General features: G+C 36.8%; 1 protein-coding gene across 4 annotated transcripts in view; it reads left to right on the forward strand.

Moving 5' to 3' along the window:
* RBPJ (recombination signal binding protein for immunoglobulin kappa J region) overlaps nt 1-18,964 on the forward strand; it is a 66,510-nt gene extending 47,546 nt beyond the window's left edge. For 3 of the 4 annotated variants that reach the window (XM_030006124.2, XM_030006035.2, XM_030006174.2), the window contains exons 5-11: nt 972-1,146; nt 2,660-2,797; nt 3,016-3,128; nt 5,376-5,516; nt 10,348-10,503; nt 11,239-11,342; nt 12,146-18,964. In XM_030006124.2, the coding sequence (XP_029861984.1) occupies nt 972-1,146; nt 2,660-2,797; nt 3,016-3,128; nt 5,376-5,516; nt 10,348-10,503; nt 11,239-11,342; nt 12,146-12,461 (1,143 nt within the window). In that variant the 3' untranslated portion in view covers nt 12,462-18,964. The remainder of the gene's footprint in view (nt 1-971; nt 1,147-2,659; nt 2,798-3,015; nt 3,129-5,375; nt 5,517-10,347; nt 10,504-11,238; nt 11,343-12,145) is intronic. The other variant, XM_041125017.1, reaches the window with a different exon arrangement.
* The last annotated feature ends 5,040 nt before the right edge of the window (nt 18,965-24,004 follow it).

The raw sequence follows: 24,004 nt of genomic DNA on the forward strand, positions 1-24,004 counted from the left end.
AATCCCTCAAAAATATGTAGGACAATTGAGTAGGTGGATTTGGATCATGGGATCATAGCAGGGTACTAACCTTTCATTTCCAGGTTGTTGATTCTGAGTCAAACTGCTAGGTTATTTGGTAGGTATCAGTGGTTAACTGAAGCAAGGTTTCTGGCCCAAACTCCATGTCCCTGTCCCTGGCTTGCATAAATGGATAATCTCATCAAGGAAGTACCTGAACAACATCTGCTGCTTGAAGTGGTCTTTAAGTCCCTTTGCATAAAAATATAATTGAAATAGCATCTTAATAAATTTAGTAGATTTATTTTTTTACAGCAACATAAATTGCTACAAGAATAGAACTGGCAGCATGTGAGTCCTCATTTTAGCTGGTTATTTTATTAAGCAGTAATTTATAGCTACCTAGTATTTCCAGCACAGTCTACTTAGAAATGCTTCATATGTTGCTGAATAGCAAAAGAATAATAAAAGTTATTTTTGAGTTGGTTTTTTTTTTAAGCTCCTGTTGTCACCTAGCATAAACACTTTGTAAAAGGAACTTTTTAGTGTTTCAAAACCCAACCATCTCCCATCCTTTCAAGAAAAGTTTGGCTCAACACATTTTCTGCACAGGCAGCCTCTTATGTGTGCCCAGTGTACTGCCCGTGTAGCTCTACTCAAATGTAATGTTTAGTAGTGCTTTTAACCACTCGGAGATGGCTTTGACACAAGTGTAGTCTCTAATCATCCGTTTTCCAGTCCTGGTAAGGGTCTTTAGAAAGGTGCTAAAGTACTGAAGTTGGGTGCTAAACTTCACAAAGCTAAACAGTAGTCATAAAAGATATCCATACGGAAGAGATGGAAAAAGCAGTTTCTGATATGTTTTAGAAACTATTGCATCAATTTTCCTATTTTGTTCATAATTAAATATACATAGTTTCTTGAACTGGGTTGACTTGAAAGAAGAAACAACAGTATGTTTTCACTTACAGAATTATTGCACTGCCAAAACATTGTACATATCAGACTCAGACAAGAGAAAGCACTTCATGTTATCAGTAAAAATGTTCTATGGCAATAGTGACGACATCGGTGTGTTCCTCAGTAAACGGATCAAAGTCATCTCTAAACCTTCTAAAAAGAAACAGTCACTGAAAAATGCAGACTGTAAGTATTTTACAGTTCTTTTCTTTATGTAGCAATTAATTTTGTTTCCTACTAATTTTTTCTTATGTATTCTGAGGTCTGACTACAAAGTAAATACAATGAAATTTTCAATTTTTTCTTTCTAATGTATTTCAGAACTGTACACATCAGTGTATTTTAAAGTATTCCGATATAGATAGGTTACGCTGTTGAGTTTTATGCAGTCACAGTTAATTATTTAGTAAATATAAAAGGTCCACCAAAAAAACTTTATTCTGAGGAGTGAATCCTTGTAGACAAATGCATAAAGAACGCTCTACCTCAGCTTTCTAAGCTGTTGGATCTCTTAACCTGCCATGATCTGGTGCTTAGGAGGTTTTGATCAGTATCAAAGAGATAGCTTTCAGATTGTGGTAAATGAGTAGCATCATGTCACCCAAACTGCACTTCGTCACATCACAGCCACCTTCTTACTGTTTCATGCCATTTTCATATTGTTTTTATTTTTAATATGTTTTGCATGGTTCCTTTTAAGTAATTCGTTAAGAAATCTGTATGGTGATATTTCACCCAGATTTATTTACTTACCGTGTTTTTTAACTAAAGATATCTCTGGTGCTAATGTATAATTGGGAGCATTTTTGCTTTTCCTCCGAAGTTTTTGCCTGCACACCACTGGAGCACCTCAAGAGATACCCTTTTTTTTTGTTTGTTTTTCTCTCTCTCTTCACTAGTGCTTTAAAAGGCTCTTCCATCTGTGTTGGGCTGGAACCCATTCACCTATGGAATGTGGATCTCGGGGCCGCTAGCTTGCCACATGACTAAAGGCAATCTGTTGCTGTGCAGTTCACGCCCGTGGGCTCAGAGTATGCGCTGTTGACTTTGTATTCAGACAGATAGTTGTGATGGACAATGAATACGAACTAAGAATTCTTTGATAGTAAATATGAACTAAGTAGGAGAAACATGCCCGTTTTGATGTCAAAATGCTAGCTGCTGATTTTTTTTTAGGGGAGCAGACTTAGCATTTGTCCCTCTTGAATGATAAGTAAGTTCAGATCTGAGCTAATTTCAAGTTGCATGGTTACAGTTTTACATAGTTATGTCTGTCTTCCTTTCAACTGATTGTGATTCATAAGAATAATTTTTCTGTATACTTCAAATGATCACTAAAGGTTGTCTACGTACCTCACAAGGGCAAGCTAAAGCTTCTGCTCAAATAATCAATTGTTGGAGAACTATGAGCAGAAGGAGTTTTCAGCTGGCAAGCACTGGCCCATTTGGCTAAGTGGCAAAATTCTATGAACAAGCATGCCTTTGGAGAACAGCCACTATGTATGTTATCCCAGTTGTAATTTTGTGATTATTTTTGGTCTGTCACAAATGTAAATATTTTCTAAGTTAACCAATAGTTGAGAATTATTTCTTGATTTCCAGTATTCATGAGTTTATTTTACTGTATTTGTGACTTCTTGTTACTTTTCTATGTAATGAAGTAATTTTATAATCTCAAGTCTGTGTGTGTTCCTTGCAGTATGTATTGCGTCAGGGACAAAAGTGGCACTATTTAATAGACTTCGATCCCAAACAGTTAGCACCAGATATTTGCACGTAGAAGGTGGTAATTTCCATGCCAGTTCACAACAGTGGGGAGCATTTTACATTCACCTCTGTAAGTAAAAATGAAGCAATATATTTTTTCACCTCCCTCCCTCCCTCCATCCCAACAAAAACTGTCCTGCATTTTTTCCTCCGTATTAGTTGCCCATATGCAGATATTTTTTTCTTACTGACTGTATATTTGATGTAATAGTGTGATGTTAAAATGTTCCTCCTATTGAGGAAAACGGTAGTTAAAACAAATAATGTGAAAATTCCTGTTTCATGCAGTGGATGATGATGAATCGGAAGGAGAAGAATTCACAGTGAGAGATGGCTACATTCATTATGGGCAGACTGTCAAACTTGTATGCTCAGTTACTGGCATGGCACTCCCAAGACTGGTACAGTTTAATTTCTCCAATGCTGTAATTAATTTGTAGATGACTACTTAGTGTAATTGCATAGTTGAGTTTGCATTGGTTACAATTTTTGGCTTTGTATGTTTCCCTTCGGTAATACATGTTTTATATGGAAAATGGTATTCATTTTAATAAAAGCATATTTTTATATCTGCAGATTAATCCTGTAAGCAAAGAACAGCTTGTAAAATAAGCATAGAGAATTTTTCAGAATTCAAACCTGCTAAAGTAGGTTAAACTGCAAGCTGTCCTTAAGAAAATGTCTAAAACCAGTAACGTAGGTCCCAGTGTAGCAAAATACTTTAAATATTGATATAGAATAGATGAGTAAAGTGTTTGCAGCCAATAGGACTATTCCATTTGTTGAGCTCAGCACAGCTTTAAAAATACTCTACTGATTTGAATCTAAACGCACTTCTGTGTACCTTTAAGGATACATAATTATACCCATATCAGCTTGCACAAGCATTTTGGTCATTTGCTGCTAATACAGTCTGTTTTAAATACGGAACATTGGAAATGCCTTTGGAATAACTTTTTTTTAGAAAGAGACAACGTCAGCCCCTGTCTTTGTCACAGATACAAAATTGATTATAACCAGTTAAGGTTTGTGAACCAAAAAAAATTATTTTATTGCTGGATACACAGTAATAGTTTTTATAAATAAATTTAAGTATAATTATAGAATTTTTTTCTCCTGTTTTAATGCACTTAATGCCAGCCTAAGTGAGATTTTATGTGACTGATAATAAACAGTGCTTCATATGAGATCTTCTGTGAAATTATTGTTTGTCAGCCCATTATGAATTTCATAAAAGGCTTTATTAATTCTGCTTTTAACTAGAAACAATTTTTAGAATGCACCAGTGTAAAACCAACCTTCCCTGCAGGCGGGCTTTTGTTCCTCTTCCCAGACTTATTTTACTAGGACTGTAATGAGAAATTCTCTCCTAATATCAAACTTGGCTAAAAAAGAAGATAGCCTGCTCAGAGTAAATGGTATAAAATGATCATTTAAATAGTTTTGTGGTGTTTTTTTGTTTGGTGTTTTTTTTTTTTTTTTTTAAATCACATTATTTGACAGAAAAATCCAGACCTGGTTACTACTGATCTGGTTCAGTGCACATGAAGTTCAGTAAGAGGCTCTCACTTTATTTGTGGGCTTCATGTTAATATTTTCTTATTGCCAAAAGGAGATGCCATCATTTATGATTCCAGAAACCTTATTTTGTAGGTAGAAATAGATTAAAACAAATTAGGCTAAAGGTCCCTGTTTTGCTTGCTATTGGGAACATTGGTCATGCTGCCTTACAAGATTGATTGAAGGTGATGCGATTAAAAGGTAACTTGCAGACATTTTATAGGTTAATGCAAAGAACTTTGAAGAAACAAGTTAACCTTGAAACTTATATTGCTAATAATGCCATTTATTATCATTAGAAATCCCAGAGGACATGGTTGGCTTTCTGATTGTCGGCTTAGAAATCTTCAAGCACTTTGGCTGCTGCTTCTGCTGATGTTGCATAAAATGAAGTATTAAACTTTTTTCTAGAAGTTGAGTTAAAATTCCAAGCTACAGATTTCCACTGTCTGTAAGGGAATAACTTTTTTAATTTTTAAAAATAAATGAGTATAACAGCTCTGAATTAAGTCAGCAGATATTTTTTCACTGAATTGCCAGATGTAAGGAACAATTGTTCTTTGCAGTTGTCTTTAAGTAGTATTTAATGTCCAACTATTATTAAGATACACTGATTATTGTGTTTGCAAAACTGTACCTAAGGACATCTCATTTACATTTAAAGTAAATCCTTATTTTCAACTGTTCTTGTTCAGCAACCAGTCTGCTACAGACTGCTGTTGATGCTGTCATTGGTGGAAGCTTCTATAGAAGTTTATTAATACTTGACCTAAAGCTCTTCTGTACCAGGAAATGGAACAAAAGTAGATTTTGCTGAAGCTTCAAATTTTTTCCCCACTCTTGTAGCAAAAATTAGAAAATATATATGCATGCAGCACATTGAAGCTGTAGTACTGAGTGCCACGTCGATGTTGTGTACTTGTTTCAAAAGCATTGAGAACTATGAATCTAATGTTGATATTAAAACAGGAGGCATGGAAATTAAAAAATGACCTTTCACTTCCTTTACTAACAGTACATATGTAATTCCAATGTAATGAAGTACAGAAATTGTCCTAAATATATATATGTACAACTTTCATTCACAGATAATTCGAAAAGTAGATAAACAAACAGCGTTATTGGATGCAGATGATCCAGTATCGCAGCTCCATAAATGTGCATTTTACCTTAAAGACACTGAGAGAATGTATTTGTGCCTTTCCCAGGAGAGAATAATCCAATTTCAAGTGAGTTGTTTAAAACTATTTCAATAGATGAGAAGCGTGGTTGCAAAGTTTTCCCAAATATTCCCAAAATATGTATGAATGCCAGTTTTGCAGTTGGTTTTGAATGCAAGTCTAATATTTTGTTTTGAAAGGACAGAGGATGGAAAGCAACAAACTTTGTCCGTCCCTTTCCAGATCTGTTTTTCTTTCCTCATAACCTTCTTCCATGTCTGTCTAGACAATGAATTCTATTTTCTCCAATGGAAGAAATGGAAACGCACTAGGAACTTGTGCATGCAATCATGATACTGTGGCGTAACATGTTGACATATGCCAGTGGAGTTGCACCACTTACTTGCATGTCCATTTCTAGATTACAGCAAATAGGAAATTATATAGTTCATGATAGTCTTATATCATGATGAACTTAGGAGAACTGCACTGTCTTGCTCTTGGCTAAGAGCATAAACATAGACAGCTATGGCAGTTGACCACAGTAATTTGTGAAGCTGCAGAAATTGGATTTGTCTGTAAAGAATGTAGCTGTCTCAGTCCTCAAGTATTTGTTTCTCCAGCAGGTGGAGAAAAATATCCCTAGCAAGTTACTGTAACAGGAATGAACCGCTAGGGAGAGCTGTAAAAAAAATACCACAACGTACAACTGTTCTGACAGCTTATACAATATGCTAACAAATTGTGGTTTTAGTCTCATATGTATGTTAGCATGCTTTTAGCAGACTTTCAGCATGGTAATTCCCATCAGAGTAACAAGACTGTGACCAAGTTCAGGCCTACCTAAGTATTGCAATTTTATTTAAACATCCATGGCAGCTCAAATAGCAGAGGGTGTTGAGAGGTAATGCTGTGCTCCAGGAAGATGGCCACACTCAGTAAAGACTCGGGACTTCCTTAGGAGAGCAGCTGTAGCTTCTTGGGTAAGAAAGGTAGAGGTAGGAAAGGAAGAAGCTAACTTTGTAAAGATTTCCCTTAAGGGAAGTGACAAGAAGGATTGGTAAAGGCTCAGTTGACTTCTATCCTGACTTGAGACAACGGAAAGAGAGTATGAGAAGCTTTGTTCATATTTCAGGAAGCGTATTCATGACTTGTGTCTCAGAAGGGACCAGATCTATTGGTTGTCCTCACAGCACATGGCAGAGATATATATCTATCAATATACTTTCTTGTAAAGGAGAATGGACCTTCGTCAAGAAGAATAGAAAGCTATGAAACAGGAATTGCAGTAACTTGGGATCAGACTTGTTATTTGATCTTTCTCAAAGTACTTTATGGGAAGGGCTGGATGAAGAAGCAAATCCTCCTTCTCTGAGAGCTACCTTAGTTCAACATCCTGGAATTGCGTGTGGGACTACCAGGACATCCTTCCATCCTTCAGTTTCTGCAGCACTCATGGAGCCCAATCTGATAAGAGCTCTGAACTTTCCACATGGGTAGGGCTTAGATAAAGGGAGAACCCACTATTCTGAATTCTTTTAGCGGAGTAGGTACCTGGTGTTTCTACTCGTTCAATAAAATCTGTTAACTTGCACATCAAGCTGTTATCACTCTTTGGTAAGTGAAATCACTATGGAAGATAAACTCTTTTTACCAGTGGCAGGAGAGAAATCCCATTTTATCTGTTTTTTCCTTTGGGCCAGAAGACCAAGACCAGAGCAACAGGCATGTGTAGCATCTTTCACCTGCCTGCTCTTAAGCATTTACTGTTGAATACAGTTCCTATAGTAGGAGTCTAGACAGACCCTGGTCACTGTAAAAAAAAAAGAAAAAAACAAAAAACACAAAAAAACCCCAAACTTTACTTTAGGGTGACAGTTCTCTCTTGGGTGAGTGGAAATAGCGCAATATAGAGACCTTAGAGGCTTAAAGCAGAGAGGCTGTAAAAAGTCAGCAGGTCAGCATGAACATACAAAAACCTTGAAATTCAGTTGCTGAAGTACCAGCCAGATCTCTCTTGAAGGATGTCCATGTGTTCTGGAGAATACAGAAAGAATATAAATACTGCCTTACTGGATCAGAGCATAGTCAGTATCTATGTCTAACAGCAGCTGTAGGAGATGGTGCTTACAGGAAGCAGGCAGACCTGGTCGATTTATGCAGTCCAGTGCAGTTGTATTCTGCCAGCATCCACACTTCTTGTATTACAGGTTGTTAAAGGCTGAATCCCTGACTCTATCTTCTAGTATCGTTTTGTGGATGTGTAGTCTATCAGTTTGATTCCTTGTAAATGTGCAGATGCTCTTTTTTTGCAGTATACTGTGGCAGAAAGTTCAAGAGGTTTCCTGACCTCTGTGTAGTAGACTTTTGCTGTATTTGTTTTGAAAGATCTAATAGTTTCTGTGATTTAGCGAGCAACAGTTCTGCTTTCACCTTACCCATAAACATCTTAATTTCTTCTCTCCAAATTGGAGAGTCACAATCTTTTCAATTTCTTCTCATAAGGTCAGCAGCTCCTTGGTGATTTTAATTGCCCCTTCTGTACCTTCTCTTTTTTCACCATGTCTGTCTTAGACAGGGAGACCAGAACTGCACACAGTATTCCAGAATTAGGTGAACAACGGTTTTACACTGGCAAAATACTACCTGGTACATTGTTCTCAATATTTTTTTCTGATGATGTCCAGTATTGTGTTGCCACCTGTGGCTGCCACTGCACATTGAGCTGGTGTTTCCAGAAAACTGTCAGTGGTGACTCCAGGTTCCTGAGATGTAACTACCAGTTCCAAGTTTAGTAGTTTGAGCATCATTTACAGAATTTTTCTTTAGAAACCTCACTTTTATCTATATTGAATCTCATTGCCACTTTTTTTGCCCCCTATGTTCATTTTTATGTCCTTCTGGACATAAAATCCTTGCAATTGTAACAGCATTTAACTACTTGAAAAACTTAGGATCATGCAGAAGTTTGAAGACTTGACTTTACCAGCACACTGGCGAGGATGTTGAATAAAACTGATCACAACACCAGTCTTGGGAACTGCACTGTTGGGTTTTGTGAAAGGAAAATGACTGTTAAGTTCTACCTTTTGCTTTTTGTTTTCCTATAATTAGCTTTCTATTTAAAAAAAAACACCCACAACTTTTTCTAATCCACTATAATTTCATTTCTTCAACATCCCTTGATAGAGAGCTTTCTTGAGGGTTTGGGGGGGTGGGGGTTAGTGGTGTTCGGTTGGTGTTTTTAAATACAAATATATTATATTTCTTGGCTTCCTTTTGTCTGTGTCCTTGTTGTGTTTACCAGTTCTTGGGGAATTCTGTCCTTTATCCATTAATGTTATGCAATTGTTTGTTTCTCATCCTGTCTCCATGTGAAGCCAGACAATACATGAGGTACTAAGCATGGTGTTAATGCATTTCCATCTTCCAGTGCCACCTCTTGAGAAAGTTTTAGTTATAAAAGGAAAGGAAGGGGCAGGGGAAGTGCCTGGAGGTAAACTGCTATATTTGGAAGTGACAAGGAGGAATGCTTCTCTAGAAGAGCAATCATAATCTTTCAAGGATTTCTGTGACAGAAGGAGTAATGTGTTCCTGAAAAGATTCTTGACATAGCAGGACTTTCAGAACAAATTCTGTGGCATTTGCCTTCTACTTTGTGGCAGGGGTTTAGCAGATCTGAAGAAGCCAGACAAGGATCTTGTACAAGGTCATTCATTTTTGGTACCCATGGTTTTATTTGTCATGAGTTGAAGTATGTCAGTCCATGCCAACAGGAATTGTAGTCAACCTGTAGGCAAAATGTCATGCATTGAAATAGTAGACAACAGTTCCTCTTTTGAAGTTGGACTAGTAATTTATAAGCTCCATATGTTTCTAATAAAAATATCATTTGGGTCTTGAGCTTGGAATGATCTGTAGTTACTATCCTTATTGCACACTTCCCTTGCAAGCTGTTTTCAGTGCTTTTTTACGTGATCATATCAGCATGAAGAGTCCACATGAGAATGCAGCTTTGATCTTAACTTCTTTCATCTGAACTGGTAAATTTGCGCTAATTGAAGTTTATCTAACAGTTTTGCGGAGAGAAGGTTATGGTTACATACCTAGATATCCTTAAAGCTTAACGGAAGAAAACAGAATTTAGGTATTAAAATTAGAATTTTTGAGTCCCTTTTTTTTTTTTTGTGCCTGTTTCTAACCTATACACAATTTCCTCATTGGTTGCTAGATGATGGAATTGTTCAGAGAGGCTTTTGTTGCCATAAAAAATAGTTGTCAGTGTATTTTCTAACTATGTATATATGTATGTATACTAATTTAGTAATATTTACAAAGAGACAGTGGAAGTTTCTGACTAATTTGCAAGGTTGTCGTTTCAGCTTCTCTCCCATGTCTTTGCACAAACACTGAAATAGAAGCTTGTGTTTTGCATCATTTCGTGGATGGTGAAGAACTCTCTAAAAAAGAAAAAAAACCAGCTTGGCCAGATGTAAATCATAACTAATGAAAAGTATTCCACTTCAGTCTGTAGCTAGTTGAGTCACTTTGCATTAATAAAACAAGATCTTATTTTAAAGTAGCTACTTCTAGTTGCTGTAGTTTGTTGGTTAATAGCTATTGAATAATGTTAAAACTTTGAAAGCTGAACTAAAAGAAACCCAGTAATAAACAGAAGGTTGGAGAGGTGACAGTATCATAAGAGTTACAGTGTTTTAGTTTTCTACTAGTTTTGCTGAAATCTATGTGACTGTTCCTCTAGGTCATTTTGTTAGAGGAAAAACATAAGGAAACATGTTTTTGAAATAATGGTCAACGTTACTGACTGAGTTGGTCTTTAGCTCTGTGACTTGGCAAATGAGTCTACAGGTCAGATGTAAAACTTTTCTTTCTTTCTAAGGCCACTCCATGCCCAAAAGAACCAAATAAAGAAATGATTAATGATGGAGCTTCTTGGACAATCATTAGCACAGATAAAGCAGAATACACATTTTATGAGGGGATGGGACCGGTCCATGCTCCAGTGACACCTGTGCCTGTTGTAGAAAGTCTTCAAGTAAGTTAATTTTTTTTTTTTTTTCTTAATAAACTCTCTTATGTGAGATTATTTTTGTCATACTGATTTAACCTTCATGGTACCTTTGTGAAATACTGGAGGAAAACATTCTTACTAGCTTTACAAACAGGAAAATTACTTTAAGTTGCAATAATTTTTCTTACCTACATTTCAGAATACATAAGCCTATCCATCACAGGAATAATATTAATATTGTTCTATACATTAAGAGTTTTATTTCTTAAAATACTATGGTAGTGATAACCCTATGACTTCTATTTCCATTTGATTATTTAGAAATTGATTTTGGCTCTTAAAACAGCCAATTATAGATCAAAGAGAGCTAGACTGAAACCTTATTAAGAAAACCAGCATTCTGCTGTGGAAAAACTTGAAGCTATCCTAACACGTTCTCTGAAAGATTCTTTGTTCTTTGTTTTCAAAGCCTTGTTGACTTCTTTTCTAAGTGGCCACTGTCAAAGCTTAGAATTTCCTTCAGGATATCAAATTAATTGGCAGTAACTTTTAGATGTGTTACTTCTTTACAGTTCAGTTGTGTAGGTGTGTTTCTTTCAGTTTTATCCAGCTGATAGAAACAGCACTGTTTACAGTTCTTGTATGCATGTGAAGAATTTTTTTCTGTTGGGGTTTTTTTTTTTTTCTGGGGGTGGGGGGTGTTTTTATTAATATATGGGTTTTTGTGGATTTTCTTTTTTCTATTCACTCCCTCTCCAGTTGAATGGTGGTGGGGATGTAGCAATGTTGGAACTTACAGGACAGAACTTCACTCCAAATTTACGTGTCTGGTTTGGGGATGTGGAAGCTGAAACCATGTACAGGTACAGTATATCCTACTACTTCTATGGTGATTGCATTTTACTGGATGCTTTGAAGAGTGTATACTCATGTGTATACACTCAAGTGTATACTTTCTGCCCTGCGGAAAGGGATCTGGGTGTGCTGGTTGATGGTAGGCTCAATATGAGTCAGCAGTGTGCCCTGGGAGCCAAGAGGGCAAACCGCATCCAGCTGGTCAAAAGAGGTGATTATCCTGCTGTGTTTAGCATTGGTGCAGCGTTACCTTGGGTATTGCATGCAGTTCTGGGCCCCACAATTTAAGAAGGATGTGAAGGTCCTTGAATGTGTCCAGAGGAGGGCAACAAAGCTGGTGAAAGGCCTGGACGGCATGTCCTATGAGGGGCAGCTACGGACGCTGGGTTTGTCTAGTTTGGAGAAAAGGAGGCTGAGGGGTGACCTCCTTGCTTTCCCCTGAGGAGGGGAAGTGAGGAGGGAGGTGCTGCGCTCTTCAGCCTGGGATTGTGTGTCAGGACACATGGAAATGGTTCAAAGCTGTGCCTGGGGAGGTTCAGACTTGGCATTAGGAAACATTTCTTTACTGAGAGGTTGGTCAAACGCTGGAACAGGCTTCCGAGAGGTGGTCGATGCCCCAAGCCTGTCAGTGTTTAAGAGGCATTTGAACAGTGCCCTTAACGTGCTTTAACTTTTGGTTAGCCCTGAAGTGGTCAGGTAGTTGGACTAGATGATCGTTGTAGGTCCCTTCCAACTGTTCTGTTCTGTTCTATTCTATTCTATTCTTTAAGCTTAAATTGTATTATGCTCAGGTGACTCTCCTGTTTTTCAGATGTGCAGAGAGCATGCTATGTGTTGTTCCAGACATTTCTGCATTTCGAGAGGGTTGGAGGTGGGTCCGTCAGCCAGTCCAGGTTCCAGTAACTTTGGTCCGTAATGATGGCATAATTTACTCCACCAGCCTTACCTTTACATACACACCGGAACCAGGGCCACGACCACACTGCAGTGCTGCTGGAGCAATCCTCAGAGCCAACTCAAGCCTCATGGCTTCCAGTGAAACAAATACAAACAGCGAGGGAAGTTACACGAACGTCAGCACAAATCCAACCAATGTCACATCATCTACAGCAACTGTAGTTTCCTAACTACTGTTGTTTGTCTGGACTTTAACTGACTTTTAAGTGCTACATTCAAGAGAACTGAACAATTTTTGTGGTTTCATGGGAAAACACCTTTCCATTTTAGGTGATATTATTTGAACCTTGTTACCTGCAAGTGCTGATCTTAAAATATAGAAGCCACAATAAAAAAAAAAAAATCCGAAACATAAGAACTTTATTGAAAATCTATTTTTCAGCTGGTTTTTTTAATGGGCAAGAAACAAAAAATGTGGCTGGGATACATGTTGAGCAAACTAGAAAACATGAACACAACATAGTTTTTATGGACCAAGGAACTTGTATAAGCTTTAGTATAAAAGGTACATTTTCACCATACCTTTTTTGTATCACAACATATAGTACACTTTTGTTACCAAATAGTTTATATTTTTTTTTCCTCTGAGCTTTCGCTCTGAAGTATATTCAGGTTCCAAGCCTGACCATGCTTGTATAATCTAATTACCATACTCTTCCAGTTTTAAAAAAATATATATATTTTTGGTCTGTGGCTGGAACTGTTCCTTTTTTTAAACTGAAGTCTTGTGACTTTTTATGAACTGAAATTGTTTTTATTTCAGCAAGTAGAACCTTGTAAAGGCCAGCATATTTTTTTTAAGATTATATGAAGTCTGTGCAAAAGCTTTAAAAAATGCCTCTGCCTTGCCTGCAATACATGCAATGTATGTTAACTTTAGTGCTCTGTTTTCAGTCATTGTTAATAGTTATTTCTGTTTTCCTTTTTTAAATATGTATTTATAGTGATAATTCATGAGGTTCTAACATTACATGAGTTTTTTTTAAAGTGGCATCTCAAGCAGTCATATTAATGATTGTTCATGTCACAGGCATATGTTGGTGTTTTTGAAGGGTTGTTACTGGGTTACTCCCCCTCTTCCTTGCTCAGTCATATTGCATCTGAAAATGTTTCAGGATCCGTTCAGGTTTTTCTAATCTTGTACATAATTTGTATTAAGTGTAAGTTAAATGTTTTATTTTGAAAGTGGAATGTTCCCAATAACTTCATTTGGCAGCATGTCTTCTGTCTTGTTGGCATGTAACTAAAATACCATGAGAAGTATGTGCTACAAATGGGATTGGTAGGTGATGCCCTCATCACCTGAGAATCACAACAAGCATGTTTTTCTTCATACTGTTCAGTAAATTAGGCCAGACTTTGGTGTAACACTTGTATTGAGAACGTGCTTTCATTGTGAAGTGATCATACCATAATAACTAGAAGTAAATTTTATTACTTAGAAATGGGCAAATAGAAAATCGTAAAAGCACTATGAAGATGTCAGCTCCTCCCATCCTTATTTCCTGTGGGTTCCTCTTTCCCTGCCAACAGCTTGTGCAACATTCAAGTCTTCTCTCCATCATAAATTCAAGGCTCATTTGCACTTTGACTTTGTTGGTTGTTGCATTTGTTTTTCATTTTGACTTTGCCACGTTTTGTCCCTCCTTGTAGACCTGCCTGCTTCATTTGTATTTGAAAGTATACCCCAGTAGTTCATTTGTAGTCACAGAACTAGGCATAGACTCATAGGACAAGTTCTGATAGTGTGATCTTCCTCTTTAAAAGCCAAAATACAAATTTTACGGTGTGTTCAGCCTTTTCTATACCCTGAAGCAAGAGTCACAACTGCTGTGTAAATCTGAACCTGTGGCTTCCTACAGTGCATTGCTTACAAGCTTATCTGTTGACCATTTTCAGAGGGTTGTTACTTCTGACCACTTATTCCAGTTTCAACACCCACTGCCATTTTGCAGCATTGTCTCTGCACCACATTTGTGTACTCTGACGCTCCATTCTACTTGTTTGCTTTAGTGCTCCGTTGTGTGTGTGAAAACAATGTGGTTAAAGGAAGAAATCGGTTATAAAGCATGTTTAGCCAATAGTAAAATCGGTGCCACTGTCCCTTCTAAAATGTGCTTGTATTCTACCACAGGCCTTCATATTTGCTATTCTGTATTACAAAACTTATTCCCATGACGTAGTTACAATGCTGGTTCTTAGCACTAGTGAATACTGCCTCACCTCATCTCCGTTTCAGTGACCAAGGGCAGGATTCATTGTGGCCTTATCTCTGATTTAAACTGTTTACTGGCATTTACTTGCAAATCTGTTTACCTTTGTATGTGCTATAAAATTTCATTTTAATTGTGTTGTGGCAGGAATCATTTCACAGTGTTTTTGTTAGAAGCACATAAGTATCTTACAGTATGGCTTAATTCAAGAGCCACAGATTTTCATTCCTAATTAGACTGAGAATTAAAATAAGTGAGATAGAGATATATCTCTATATATCTCTATCTCAGATTTAGAGGGTATTCAAGAACAAACCATGATACACACGCAGTAGGCAAACCATAACAAGCCTTTTAACCTTCAAAGACTATTTAAAATAGCTTTTCAGAACTTGACACGTGCTTTTATACTCATTATTTTAAATTTTTTACATATAAATGCAATACTTTTTATATTCAGTTTCTTTACTTGCAGTAATTTTGCCCAATAGATGTAATATTCCTTGACTTGTAAAGAACCTAATGACTTAGCCTAATTTCTGCTGTTATACACACTACAGCCAAGTGGGTGAAAAAGAGACTATTAAGTTCTGCTTACAAGACCATTTTAAACCCCATTTTTCCCTTGGGCTTGTGGCTCCGTTGTTGCCAGTAGTTATTCTGTAGTACAGAAATGGTCTTCCAGGTCCTTGCTGTTGTTAAGATGTCAAGTTGTTCAGATATATTATCTTCCTGAACTTTTTCCTGTGGGGTAGTATTCTTACATTTATTGGCCTTGTGAGCTGTTAATCAATTTTCATGATATTAACAATAACTCAAGATTTTGATAAAACTACTTTTAGAATGTTTCACTATGAAACTATTATAACTGTTCAAGTCTAGCTGTTAAGTCTGCTGTTAATTCTATATACATAGAAATTGAGTCTGTGTTCAGAATGTTGTTATAGTTCCAACTGTAGAAAGAAAAAGCAAATTAAGTGCTCAAATTTAGCTATGCCTTTTCTTGTTTTCTTTGTTTGGAACTGCATTTCAGAATTCAACACTAGCATAGTCTTTAATAATCTGCTGCTGATGTGTTTCCTAATTATTTGCCCTGAGGGCATCCCACAACTGTGTTAATAATGGTATTCTGTACTCCTCCTCATTGCACAGACTTACAAGATCAGAATGGTTACCTGAAAAGACATGCACTCAAGACATAAACCAGTGAATTCCCCATATACAAAATATTAATGCCAAGTGAAACAAATTATCTGTTGGAAGTAAGCTACCCACTTGTAGATTAAATGACTCCATAGAGGTGTCCACCTTGCAACTAAGATGCTCTTCAATTATTAACCATATTTTTTACTTTCTTTCAAAAGCAGCTGTGTTTATGAGTACTGAACAAATGTGTATACTTTCCTGTGCCAGACTTTTGACTTTGTTTTCAAGCACTGTACTGTGGGATTGAGTGGCAGCTTTGTTAGAAAAAGAAGTATATTAGGGTTTCTACTTAACCCTTTTAGGACTGAACAATTTCTTCCCTTTAAAAGCTGTAAAATAAATGAGCAGTTCTAACTTTGTAAACATTCTGTCTGTATTCAGCACTGCATTTGCCCCATCTGGAGGTGCTATGCTAATGTCATTTTTTTTAAATCTTGTAGCATGTGTATACATTCAGTCTTAAAAGGGTTATTTTTACAAACTGTGCACCTGTAAAGTTTCTTAGCAATAAGGTAGAAAAATGAGCAAATTTTTACCATAATTTTGTAGAATTAATTGCTCAGTTCCATATTTCATCAAGAAAAACCCTGCAATATGGGCAGTTTTGAGGATTAAATAAAAGTGAAATGTAAACCACATAAAAGTGTTTTTGTCAAGTCTACTCTGTGTGTGTATGTGCATATACTATCGGGTTTCATTTCTTCCTACAAGGCTAAAGATAAAATGCCATGTTACTGTTGATGTGACAAATATAATTGAACATCTGTACAATGATATAAAAGTAGTTATGATTTGATCAGGTGTTGAAACTTGCCACGTTTTTTGTGGATTTTTTTCAATGTTAACCAAGGAATATGATTTTTTTTTTTTTTTTTTTTTTTTTTTGGTGAATGAACAGTGAGGTCATCTATGGAACCAGAACAACAAAAAAGAAGACCAACCCCAGGAGTGGAAAAGTCATCAGTAGTTGTGAGGCTATGCACACTGGACTCCACTTAAACGGGATACGGAATGTCCACCCAAAAATCTAAATTGGTTTCATTATTGCTTGTATTATTGCTGGAGTTAGATAAGAAACTGTTTTTTCCAATAATGTAAAAAAAAAAAAAAAAAAAGGTTCACTTTTTTGTATTATTTATTAAATAAGAAAAAATGAACTGTGTTTAATTGTTTAACTTTAGCAACTTTATTATTGCAACTAGTATACCTGACTTATTTTCATCCTTTTCTTAGTTGCAGACTGTCTGATATTTCTTTCAGTTGGTTAATAATTAGAACTAGAAATTTAGCAAGATAGCTTATTTCTTGCTTTGACAGAGAATACTCTAGTAGGGCCATAAGGAACAACTAGAAATGATGCGCTCTTTTAGTTTGCAAGCACAAGTGACACAGTCAGTTGAAAAAGTTTCTGAGATGGGAATTGGACACAGCAGAGAGAGAATTTGGAATGACAGAAACCTACCAGTACTAGTTCTGTATTAAAATAATACAAGAACTACTAGTTTATCCATAAGACTGTGAAGGGGCCAGAAATGGTTGTTAAGAAGGTGTGGCGAGCGAGAGAGAGAGAGAGATGTCACTGGAAAAAATAGATCATTTGACTATAAGGAAGCATTACAGATTTTTATTGAAACATCTGCAAAGGTGAATGCCATTGTTATTAAGACACGTAAAATAGCCAGAAACTCAACACTGGTAGAGTTTCTGCTGTTTGAAACAGGGACGGTATGGGCAGATTACATTTCAGAATTATTCTCAAGACTCTTGCAGTCTGTTTCTGGAATGATAAATCGATTCTTCTGGAACAGAATAGAAATTAGATCTGAGGTTTTGGCAAAGAGAATGGTCACTTGCTAAACTTTAGTGTTGGTGTAGTTGGAAGAAACTGCATGGGATGGTGCTTGTCTTAGATGAAGAACTACAGATACAAAAAAAATCTCTTCATCTAAACCTTGGCAATTAGCTATATAGATAGTCTCAATAATAAATCCTGTTAAAATCAAATCCAGAGTAGAGGATTAAAAGGAGAATGGTGTGAAATTATTTGGCTGGAGGAAAGGATTCATATGGAGGATTAGATGCAATATATGCCATTTCAGGACATTCAGAATTACAGAACTGGGACAGGTAGTTTACCTTTCACAGCGCCCTTTTAGATTGGAGTTGCATGCTTCTGCGATGGATAGAAAAAAACACTGTATGTGCTCAGTTAGTGTGTCCGTAAAGGATATTTATTTCTGATACCCAGTAGCACATGCTTAGTGTGAGGCCAAAGGCATGAAGTGTTACAGCCCATATTTATTTAGAAATTCTTTTGTATTGAATATCAACATTAATTATGTATGCTAAAGAGAAATAAGTTGAGCAAGTCTAGATTCTCTGTAGAAGCAAACTTGCAAGCTAACTGCTGTCTGAAAAAATCTGATAAAGCCTTCTGAATTTTACATCTTTCCGGTTCTGCATCTCCTTCAAGTATGGGAAAGGATGGTTAGAAGTTTGCTGTCATCTTTTCCATGTGCTATTGCCTTTGTATTCTAGTCTTAGTTCCCTTACTTTTCATGTGTACTTTTCCAGATCCTTAATTAGTTTGCAGTTCTTCACAGAATGTGTAAATTTTGCTGCATAATTTAGGAGAGAGAAGTCGGTGTTAAGTAAGGTGAACTATAACTTTTGAGACTAATGTGCTGTCATCTCTCTGCTCTTTCCACTGTTGTGCTGTGGGGTGGGGGAGAAAGAAACGTTCGTTGGGTTTTAAGCTGCTTGTAGGTACATTGAATGGAAGTTTCTACAGGCTTGGCCTTCATGATCTGCAGGTCTCTATCTGAAGATGACACATGTAATTTGGAACCATATAAAGGTGCTTGTGAATCTATCTGAATTTAGAAGGTCTTTGCTTATTATTTATCTTTTAATTATATTTGCTGTCATGTTGCCCCCTCATCTATGTTCATTAAAACCTTAAATCTTCTGTGCTTTTAACTAAATTACCTTTCTTCTATTTGCTGATTTGTTCACTGGGAAATTTGTCCATATCCACCTCTGCAAATCCCCACAGATGTGTTTCAGGCAAGATTGGACCTTGTGCCATTTGAACTACTTCTGTGCCCTACTTCCATCTCTTACTTTCTGCTTTACCTTCTCCTGAGTGACTTGACTTTGAGGCCTTTGATGTACAAATAAACAGCAACTGCATTCGTTTGTTCGTTGCTATACTGATACATTAAGACGTTTATAATAAATTGCTATCCATTGGCTGTCCTTTACAGAAGGAAGGATTTTGTTACAGAAACTGCAGCCTTACAGACCATATCATCAGAATCTTTTTAAGAACTTCATAGGTCTGCTTGAAGAATAACTTCAAGAATTGAACAAAAGATAGAAGCACAGATCTATACGTGTTTTCTGTCTTGAAATTGTCTGTTTTAATAGCCAACTAGTCACAAACATATAACTAGTTCTTAAAATCTCCAAGTGAGTTTAATTCTGGTTTGAGCCCAGTGACCCCCCCCCCCCCCCCGCCCCGACTGAGACAGTTTGTTCTAGTGTTTCTTCTTGATTTTGATAATTCTGATAGAATTGTACATCATCTGTTTAGAGCTTATCTAGCCAAGGTATCTGTGCTGTGAAATGGGATCTTATCCCGAGATCCACATTGGTGTGTTCCATTACACATGGCAAATGTGACAGCAGTGACTTCAAACTTGTTTTTTGGTCTCTATCTGAGACAACTTTGCATGATACTTCTGTATGTGCATGTAGTTGCAGAGTTTAGTTCAGCGTGAACTCTTAATATTTCTTTACCTGCATAAACATGTCTTGTGCAGCACCATATAGATATACACACACACAAAAAAGCCCAAAGACAAAAATGGTTGGTTTATATCTTGTTAGCTTCCATTGTTCCTTTTGTCCCCAGTAATCTATTGCTATAATGTCTTAAATTATGTCTCTTTCCTATTCTTGTACTTTTTTTCTGTTTGTTCTCAGTTAGGTGTCCTTCAAATTCCATTTCAGTTCTCTCACTGCCAACAATCTTACTTTGTGGAAATTGGGAAAGAGCAGATAGAGGATTCATGGTGATTGAATTTACTGCCTTAAAAACCATAATCAGGAATTCCCAAAAAATGTCAGAGAGAGATTCAGCAACATTATTAGATTTTAACATGAAAGAAAACATTAGGTTAGGAAATGGTATATCTGATTTTTTTTTTTAATGTACTCATATCTTGGCCTTAACAAAAGGTGTTTCTATGCCTTGCCTTTGAAAGCAAGAATTTTAAATTTCTCACACTGTTTAACATAATTCTGTGGAATTCTTTGTTTGCAAGATTGAGAAAACAAGCACCTCAACATACAGACAAGGCAACTGCAGATTTGCCTCTTGATGGCAATGCGGTTTCTAACACAGCATCCACTTTCTTTTAAGGGAAGAAAGTAAGCGGTCCCATTGTTCCTTTATCCTGCTCAGATTTTATAGGTGTTGCAGCCTGATTTGTATAGTAGTCATTTCAAGCATTGTGATTAAGTATAGTTGCTAAGGTGGCAGAGTCTGGCAATCTGCAGCAATGCAAAGCAGAATGCCATACGAAACCATTAAAAAAAATAAATAAAAGTGTTAAATCTTGTTATTGACAAAGTAGGCAAGTAACACAAAATTCTTGATGAAGTAGGAGTTTGGTTTATTTTTTTCCAAATGAAAATGTCTTGTGGCAGTGCTATGCAGATTACTGATTAGTTATTACAAATTTCAGAGTAGAGTTCTAAGCAAATTAAATTATTTCTGAAGAGCCTGATGTCGATTAACCTTAGTGGGGCATGTGTATCTGTTTTGACAGTCCTTTTGCCACTCCATACTGCTTTTTACAGCATGCTGGGGTTTAAGGAGCTGTCTGGGTTTTGGTCTCCGCTGGATGTGATGACCTCAGCTGTGAGACTGATGTTTATGTCATCTTCCCAGTTTTGCACATTCAGAAAGTTTTGGACTTCTAAATCAATTTTTGATAAACAGTTTTACCTTGGAGATTTAATAGACATACAAATCAAGCAATGGTCTGAAAAAATGGTTTGTTCTTCATTTAATTTACAAGTAATGTTAAGGAAAATTCTTTTCCTTATTTTGGGAGGATAAATACAATAGGTGAGTGTTTAAGCTTTCAAATACATCTGCACTTTTTACCAAGTGGATCATTCTTCAAGTTATTAACAATGTTATGCTATTCATTCAAAGAAAAAATGTAATGTGATTTTTATTGTTGTTTTGTATTTCTATATTCAGATACCTTGGCTCTTAAGCTGTCATGAGTCAAGTGTGTTTCATCCTAAAACATATTATCTCTGTCTTTATATCCTGGACTTCTTCAAAATTCAGAGCTTGAAATGATAAATTTTGCTAAAATTCTACTTCTGCACAACTTTTTACTGTCAGCTTACCAGTACGCTTATAGAAAATATCTACCAATATAAATGTGTTAAACTAGAAAACAAATCAGTCTCCTCTCACTGGACATTAGGATGGTGAAACAATAAACTAGGCTTACTACCTGCATGGGATTATCTTCACAGCAAGGAGAAAATTTAAGTATGTCATGCAGTTGTAGCTTTTAAAAATTATATATGAATCTCTGCAGCTTGTTTATCCAGCTACCTTGTGGGAATAGAGTTATGAAATAAGGGTAGAGTTTTACCATTCATCTGCTGGGATCTGAGAAAATTCTATTAACCAGTTTCACATTATATTACAATATAACTTCTCTTTCTCTCACCGGTACTTTCATCCTGTTTTAACAAGTAAATTCTTTGCAGCTGGTTGTATTGGAGTGAACACTAACAGTATTGATGCTTATCTTGTTCTTCAATTCATTCAGTATTTATGTGCCTGTGAAAATGTTCCTTTCTTTTTAAAATGGTGTTTAAATGCTAGTCAGCTTGTGAAGTGTTCTCTGCAAAAGCACTATGGCATGTTCAAGGAAAATTGAACTGTTTTCATTATTCTGATGCAGGAAGTTCACAGTCCAAATACGGTAATATCCTGACGCAAAGGACATTTGTCCAGGTCCCAGGTGGTGGTGGAAAAAATGAGCTTAGACCTTAAGTTAAACCTAAGTACTGCCAAATTATTACGTAAGATGGAAGGAAAGAGGTAACAGCAAAGGTGAACACTAGTTTTTAAGCCAGACTGCTGGAAGTTTCAGGGCTGATGGGAGTTATGAATCATGTAATGGATGCAGTCTAATTAAAGTCTGAGTGTTACTTGTCATATAGGCCAAGAGGATATGCTGTTTGTTAGGGGTTTTTTCCACTGGCCAACAGTCACGTTGGCTCAGAAGGAGGAATGATCACACATGAAACCCCTCTGTTGAATACCAGTGAAGGTGTTGTCTTGATGGCCAGAACTTATGAATCAATTTATTCTAAAACCTAACAATGTAAAATGGGAAAAATCAAATAACAGATGAATGATAATAGCAGTTCAATAAGCTGCTGGACTCTAGCAGAACTGAGTTAGAATCTGTTGTTCTCTGGCAATTCATTGTCATTGGTAAACAGTAAAGAGCTCAGGTATAAAATATAAAATCATATACAAGATATCTACTAGGAAAACTCAGGCATGTGTGCCATCCAAGCGGAAATCATCTTGAATTTACCTAATCTTAACCAATTTGATATATTTTACAGGGCCACATAGAGCAAGTTTAAAAAAAAAAGTGGAAAAGGATAAAAAAAAAAAAAAAGTCTGGTCAAGATACTTGCTTTGGATGCAAAGTTGGGACATGAGTAGCTCTCTTGCTTCCCACTGAAGTACAGTAATCGTGTCTCTAGGGATTTATAATCTGTTTTCCCTGCTTTTCCAGTTAAGAGTAGTTTATAGGCATTGATAAAACCCCAGACCAGAGAGGCTGTAAAGTCTGTCTTCCACGTAACCGTCTAGTGGGTCAATTTCCACTGGAATGGAGCGAACTGAGGTTTAAATCCTTTTTCTGAAGCAGGAACAGGAAGAACTAAAATCTTACTCTCATCTTAAATCAGAATCTCTGTTTTGGAAGAGAGAAGCTTTCTCTCTGTCAAAAAGGGTTTGCTCTGACTGGCTCATCTGCTCTGACTGGCTCATCTCCATCAAAAAGTTTTTGGTTAGATAGTTTAATAGGAATGCTCCTGACGAACTCTCACTTCTCCTTAACTTCCCAGTTGACGTTGAACTGTAAAGTTCTTCAAGGTGGAGAGGTGGAGAAATACGAATGATTTGATGCACACAAATGAAAAGCGGTCATGTTAACTGAGGATGCTAAAGAACCGTTGCCTTCGGTACTTTCAGGTCCTTGATAAGGATCTGGGCACAGCAGACCATAGACAAAAGTGCAAGGGGCAAGAATGGATTTGTGTATAAGGGAAACTGGGGGCTACTGGACTTCAAACTGTAGCTGCTGCCCAGAAACCCCCCACTGGCTGCTGTTTGCTGAGGAGTATGCCAATAATGTGCGGGGTTTCTGCTTGCTAAGCCATCTAAATAAGTCAGCTTCATAGTCCGCTGAGCTTTCAAATGGAGAGATGCAGGAATCTCAGCTTAGAGGCAGAGCTAAAATTTCAATTCCTTAGGTGAAAGCAGCATTGTTTTCTTGTAAATGATACAAATGCTCCAGCACCATACTACAACACTAAAACTGTTCTATCTGCTCTAAATAACCTGAAAAAAAAAAATAGTAAAAGCTGCCTGCACTTCAACTGGCCTGATGGAGACTCTTGGCCTCAGTGACCTCCCAAGCCTCAGCCCAACACCACCCTCCATAAATGGGTGTTTGGGGTCAGAATTCAGTCTTTAGGCTTTTAGTCCCACTGGACATGCCTCAGCAGGATTCTGGGCTGATGTATTTAAGACCAGTGGGAACAAGCACTTGAAAATAAATATACAATCTCCTCTTGGATACCCAGAGAAAAGGGAAGTTGTGCTTTATTCTGACATCCTTACCCAGACAAACTCTCATTGATGATAACAGAAGCTGCGAGTGTAAGCCCAAAATTGTTTGCAGCACCTGCTGTCTGGGAACAAGCAGGATTGGGTGGGACTGCCCCCAGACTGGCTTTGAAGCAGAACTAGCTAATGAAGTATATGAGGTTTCCAAATCATCATCAGCACCTCAGGTATTGTACACCTTCATTTAGACCATTTCTTGCAAGATTTATCCCTTTCTGAAGATTTCTGTTGCAGCTGTAAACTACCTCATCCACTCACCCAGGCCAAAAGGCATTTAAATGTCTACATTTTAAAGTAATTTTCTCTTATTTCAATACAGACATAA

The sequence above is a fragment of the Aquila chrysaetos genome, chromosome 1 (genome assembly GCF_900496995.4).
Source record: "Aquila chrysaetos chrysaetos chromosome 1, bAquChr1.4, whole genome shotgun sequence".
NCBI classification, from domain to species: Eukaryota; Metazoa; Chordata; class Aves; order Accipitriformes; family Accipitridae; genus Aquila; species Aquila chrysaetos.